The 6,266-nt window shown below is 37.7% G+C and overlaps 1 protein-coding gene across 1 annotated transcript; it reads left to right on the top strand.

The window, feature by feature from the left end:
* Window positions 1-352: 352 nt before the first annotated feature.
* On the top strand, window positions 353-1,717 carry LOC306847726 (cocaine- and amphetamine-regulated transcript protein-like). Its single transcript, XM_079381851.1, has 3 exons — window positions 353-829; window positions 1,160-1,240; window positions 1,325-1,717. Exons 1-3 carry the CDS (start codon window positions 704-706, stop codon window positions 1,430-1,432), a joined length of 315 nt encoding a protein of 104 aa, XP_079237977.1. The 5' UTR covers window positions 353-703; the 3' UTR covers window positions 1,433-1,717.
* The last annotated feature ends 4,549 nt before the right edge of the window (window positions 1,718-6,266 follow it).

Genomic DNA, 6,266 nt, shown 5'->3' with positions numbered 1-6,266 from the left:
CTTATGGAGTTATGCAGTTTCAAAGAGAGAGAAAAGAATATACTAAGAGAAAAGACATACTATACTTTTATGATCTTACAGGTAATTTGGGACCCTTTTGGACATCTTAATGTCACAAGGTTGCTCAATTTACCTAAATTCACTTTACACTCTTGAAAATGATCTTTAAACGGGTCTTAATTGACATTTAGATTCATGAAGAATCTTACAAGAAACCTTTCATCCCTTAAATAAAGACCCTTGGAACCTTTATTTTTAAGATTGTGTAATTAAATGAAACAGTGTTCTTTTCATTAAGTTAAGAGGTCAAGGTGCATTATTACAAGCAACCACAGTCATTTCAAACAATTGCATGCCAATAAATAAATTAAACAAATTCTCTTAGCGGACAAACAGCGGATTTAAATTGCACGGATGTCAAAGCGACACCATCTCTGATTCAAAACGACTCCCAGCTGGTTCTTATATAAAAAAAGCCTACTGAATACGGATGCAGTGACGTTACGTGAATACATCAGGTAGCAGGAACATCGTATAAATAGAGAAAGTTTCCCAGCAACACAGTGAAGCAATAGAAAGCGCCAAGAAGAGCACAAGCGCCGAGAAAACTTTAAACGCTGTTACCGCTAAAACAGAAAATAGCAAACGATTTTATATTTGAAATTCTCAGTTTTACCTTACTGACGCCAAAGCACTCAGCACCATGGACAGCGTCCGCGCGGCGGTTTACCTGAGCGTTTTCCTCTCGCTGCTCTGCGTCTGCAGGGGTCAGATGTCACTAGACAACCGACTGAGCGCGCAAGAGGAGCAGTTCATCAAAAGAGACCTGGTAAGAGAATAAACGAGTGTCATATGGCATAACTCAACAAGTACATTTTCAACCTGTTGACGCACAAAAAGTTTCCGTTACATCTGAAAAATAGCATGTAAGCAGCGTAAAAAAAATCAGGATTGAGTTCTCTACGTATAATGGGTTCAGAAATTGAAACTATGTTCATCACTTTGAAAGCATGAAATTCACTGTAACTTCTATTTCCATAGTAGAAATAGCTGTTACTAAGATTTCACTTGCTTGGATAAATAGAGCTAAGAAAGGAATCTTTAGTTTCTCGTTTCTAATCTTCGAAATGCATGCTTTCTCGCCGTTTATTGTGTTCAGGCAGAGGCGCTCGATGAACTTCTGGATGGAGATCAGGACAATCGGATATCTGTGGAGAAAAAAGCTAGCGTCATTCCAAGGGTAAACTCGTTCAGTTTGAATGTTTTCTTCAAGTAAAAGAGGTTGACTATACAAGTATCTAATGCGATGCACCGTGTTTCTCAGTGTGATGTGGGGGAGCGCTGCGCCATGAAGCACGGACCGCGCATCGGGCGACTGTGTGATTGCATGCGAGGAACAGCCTGCAATACTTTCTTCCTGCGCTGCTACTGATGGAGCTCGCGCAGCTCTCTTCTCTCTCAGGCACTGTGCTAAGAAATTCGTAACAGCAATGCTTGGGACACCTCATCTATTTAACGCGTAAAATTACACGGGTGATGTATTGATAGTGTTGTTTTGTTCGTAATCTTGTCTATAGGTGTTTGTGTTTATTTTAAGTTAATAAAACATCTTTAAGGCTCTTTCGTTCTGAACATTGTCTACTCGAAATGAAAGTATGTATACATTCTCTGTGAGTTTATAATGTAACTGTTTAATAAAAACCGTAAAAACTCTCAGAACAAGGTCTGGAGCGGAGTGAGTCATTACAGGTAATGGGTGTGATCAACGATGATCAACAAGTGGCATGATCAACAGCTAAAATCTCGATTTGAATAATCATAAATCATTGGTTTCTAGTGAATCTTATAATAACAAATGACTGAGATTTAACTGTTTGGTGGAAATTATGTCAGCGATTTTCGGTGCGCAATCTGATGTTCTTCTAGAGCTCCCAAAATTATCTTCTGAGGGGTCATCTTAAGCCTCAGCGGTTTGTAATTATATTTGTGATCTAATACTCATCGGAAATCGCTAGAAATCGTGCAGTTGCTATTGTTAACTTAATCTTCTCAGGCAAACAAGAATTAGTGAGCGTCTGTTTAGCGCAAAACTTGTAAAATAACTTTTGTGGTTACTGAAACGTTGCTGAAACATACGCATACAAATAATTCATAGCCTACTTTATATATTTTTAAACAAAGTATAGGCTACATTTTCTCAGAAACACTTTACAGTAACAATAAATAAGAATAATTGTTGAAAAGCCTGGTCCAAGATCTAGACTCATTCTGTTCCTTTAATCCTCTTTGAAACAAATAGGATTAGGCTGCTGTGAGATCTGTCCACAGGAAATGATGTGGTCATCAATCACTATTATATGAATTGAAGAAAATGACTCAGAGGGAAGGGAAATCTACATATAATGGCCGTGATAAATCCTCGACAATCTCATCATCCTGCAGGGGTGATCAATGTGACGTAGAAGCAGGTAAACCCTTTTAAGTCCCACAAGACTTTGCGTGAAAACTCGTGCCGGACCCCTCGCGACTAGAAGCACTCCAACGTGACTATAATAAAAATATAATGTCAAATTTATATATACTTCTCGTAGCGCTTCACTGTGCTGTGTACATTTATTGTAAAATCAGCGGCGTGGATTCAAGACCGCCAGACTATGAGCCGACGGAAGCGGTGAGTGCAAACACTGCGCGCTGGCGATCTGGACCGCAGGTCGTTGGATAATCAGAAAACTTACTGTTTATTTCAGACAAGAGCAGTGACAGAATATAAAGAAAATCTTCAAAGACAGGTCGTGCCCGTTTTGAAGAGAAAGTTCAACCGTCTTCCAGGCGTATGCAGACGTCTGAAAAGGAGGAGGATAACCATTCTGGTACTTCACTTTTGCTTATAATACTTTGACAAACTGTCGAGTACGTTCTGCATGAACGTAACATAACTCATGCGAAATTTGGGATTTAAAGGGTTAGTTAATTAAACAATAACCAGGGGTGCAAACTCGTCAGGAGTGAAAAAGGTTATTTTGCTTGTTTTAAGGAAAAACTCCCTTAATTTGGACTTTTTTCTTTCTGAAAACAAGACAATAATTTTTACTTGTCTAGAAATTGCTTCTCGATTTAAGAATTTTTAGATATATTTGGACTAGAAGCAAGACAAACTAAGTAGTGCACCATTCAAGGATAAACACCTTAATATGATTAAAAGACGTTTGAGCGACAACTACGGTCTACAATCAACAAGGATTGTTGTTAAGATGTTACATGAACTTAGCCAGGGGAAATAAACCACAGTAAATCTTAATTTCAGCACTCGCATTTTTGAAGCAGCTGACCATAATTTACAGCAGATACAAATGCATTCCATCCGAAAGTTCCATCTAAAAGTTAGGCTTCAGGATTGGTTGGATGAGGGAAAGAACATAAAGGTAAGCCAATCAGAGGCAGAGTAGGGCGGATCCATTCCTTTGCCAATAGGGGGGAAAAAACAGCTACAGGTGACGTCAAGCCCGTTTCACACCGAGAGCACGAGCAACGCGCGCCCATTGTGCTTTCATACACGCCTCAAGACACTACTGTATGGAACGCCGAATGGGTCCAAACGAAGCTCTACTGCGCAAACTCGGGCTCCAAATGACGTCATTTACTCACAATGGCAGCGGCCATAATGAGATGTATTCGCTTCACTTTTCTATAATGGAAGGAAGCGGAGACGCGTCGCCCATCTTTTTTTACAGTCTATGTTTCATACTGGCAGCGTTTGTCGCGCGGCTTGTACAGCAAAACAGACGAGTATAGTCATTTCTGTCATATTTTCCAGCGTTCTCCTCCGAACACTGTAGGCCATGTGCTTTGATGTATGATATGGCCAGCATACTCTGTGATGCGTCCGTGTCCCCCTCCCATCTGTCCCGCACACATATGTAAATAACATATGTATATATATATATATATATATATATATATATACAGTGTTGGGTAAGTTACTTTCAAAAAGTAATTAATTACAGTTACTAATTACTTCATCAATATTGTATTTAAATTACTTTACTAATTACTCTATCTGAAAATTAACTTAGTTACTCAATAAGTAACTTAATTATTCAAATCGCTAATTAGGCTACATCTTAAAATCCCTATAAACCTTAATAGAAATTAAATTCTATATTCTTTCAATTCGAGTCAAACATAGAATAGTTTAGCCTTTTAGCTTTAAAACAACTGTAATACTTAAACATTTTTATTAAAAAATTTTTACCACCTTTGGTTAACAAATAGAAATACTCTGCAAAATATCTGAATAACAAAAAGGCTTAAAAGTTAAACAATACATTTCAGTTTGGCAAGATGTTCAGGAAAAGCCCAACTAGTAAAATCTGTACAGGTTTATGTCAAAATAACACGTTAACTAATGTAGGAAAGAATAAATTACAGAAATGATCTTCTCTGCTGAATAATGTCAGATCGCGCTGTTCTTATGAGGTAAAGTTATCATAGCAGGTCTTCTTTCAAAAATGATGAATATTAGATGATTTTTTTTTTTTTCTTAATATTTTAAAAAAAAAATTGTATCTAGGTAAGGGCATATGCGCGCAGGTACTGCATATAATGAGCTCAGACACGGGAAAGACTGTACCTTGCTTTAGTTTCATACGGATTACATAATCAGAAACATTAGTTTTTAATTTGAATTCGTTCAAGTGTCAAGTAGACACTTCAAGATTTTTAGATTCTATTGATTTTAGTCTTATATGTATCTGAGTCAGAGCCGGCGCCAGGGCACCTCCATCAGAGGGGCATTTGAATTTCTGGGGGGGGGGGGGGGGGGGGGGCACAAATCACGTTTTGTGTGTGTGGGTGGTGGTGGGGGGGTCGGGGTGGGATGGGAAGCGTGCAATCTGTGATTGCGTGCAGTTTCTGACGCTCGCTAAAGCGTGCAATCGCTTTCTTATGTGCGCTGTTTTACCGGTTTCACTTTCGCTTTCGAAACGATCACGTTCAGCAAGAAGGGGAGAGGATGGAAAGTGGGGGGCACCGTAACTCTGCCCGCGAATGCCCCCTCTTGGTGCCGGCCCTGATTTAAGTATTTAAGGTTTCTCTGTGAATCAGGAAAATCTGAAAGTGAACGCACCCGCACGCGGAGGGTTAAAGCCGCTGCATTCAATATCTTTAGACGGTAAATTTAGATTTCAAATTCAATATTGCTTTTAGAACTGTTGAAATTATTTACTGTATGTAACGCAAGTACTTTATAAGTAACTGTAATTAAATTACCTAAAAATGAACAGTAATCCCTTACTTTACTTTTTCAGTGGATAAGTAATTTAATCACAGTAACGCGTTACACCCAACACTGTATATATATATATATATGGTAGTTTACACGATAAACAAGGATTCAAAATGTGTATACGAAAAAATGTCCAACCCTGTCAGGAAAAATTATGTCTGTCCCTTCTCACATTTTGTATGAGGAATATTAATTTTTGCCATCTAACAGAAGGCTTAGAGTTGCATATGCTAGATTGAATTGGCTATGTTAAGTAAATCTTCAGTTTTTAAAATTAATAAATCAGAATGGGGGGGATCAAATAGTCCTCTGGGCTCTGGAAAATAGAAAGGACTCACTATTCTAATGTACACACTGTAGCCGTGTGTTTATGTATATACTGTTGTTTTCTGTATTATTGTATTATTTGTTTAGTAATTATCGATGTGAATTGGTGTGAGACAAGCTGTGAGACCCAAGACAAATTTTGGAAAGAATTCCAACAATAAAGTGTAATTGGACTGAATAATTGAATTGAAAAAGTAATATTAAAGCTAACAAACGCCTCTAGTTTTATTAATTTAACAGACCTTTGAAGTTTGGGCAATAACTCGTGGAAGTGATGTGTTTTCGTGCATTTTATTTTTTCATATGGTGATTGTGAAACACGAAACATCACTTACTTGATTTTATGGCAAAATTTATAATTTTTTTTACGTTAATCGGGTCAATTTTGATCAAGAAAGATGCACTGTGAGTCTGTGACTTTAATTCAGTGACACAGATGACTGGCAGATACGACGACGACTACATCAATGGCTACCTGTTGAGTTGGAAACATTATTTAAAATATCGTCTTTTGTATTCAACAAATTAATTCATACACGTTTGGAACAACTTGAGGGTGAATAAATACACAAATTTTCATTTTTAGGTCAACTATCCCTTTAAGAAGGAAGACCACATGAAAAAAACAACAAAATAAAACAATGGCTTGTAGTAG

This window comes from Barbus barbus (assembly GCF_936440315.1).
Source record: "Barbus barbus genome assembly, chromosome: 27".
Classification (NCBI taxonomy): domain Eukaryota; kingdom Metazoa; phylum Chordata; class Actinopteri; order Cypriniformes; family Cyprinidae; genus Barbus; species Barbus barbus.
This window is presented reverse-complemented; position numbering and strand designations above follow the sequence as displayed.

What these genes read in the sequence shown, in the direction of transcription:
- LOC306847726 (XM_079381851.1), top strand. Translation starts at nt 704, where the DNA reads ATGGACAGCGTCCGCGCGGCGGTTTACCTGAGCGTTTTCCTCTCGCTG. An exon ending in AGTTCATCAAAAGAGACCTG is followed by an intron (nt 830 to 1,159) that starts GTAAGAGAATAA and finishes TATTGTGTTCAG; the next exon opens with GCAGAGGCGCTCGATGAACT. An exon ending in AAGCTAGCGTCATTCCAAGG is followed by an intron (nt 1,241 to 1,324) that starts GTAAACTCGTTC and finishes CGTGTTTCTCAG; the next exon opens with TGTGATGTGGGGGAGCGCTG.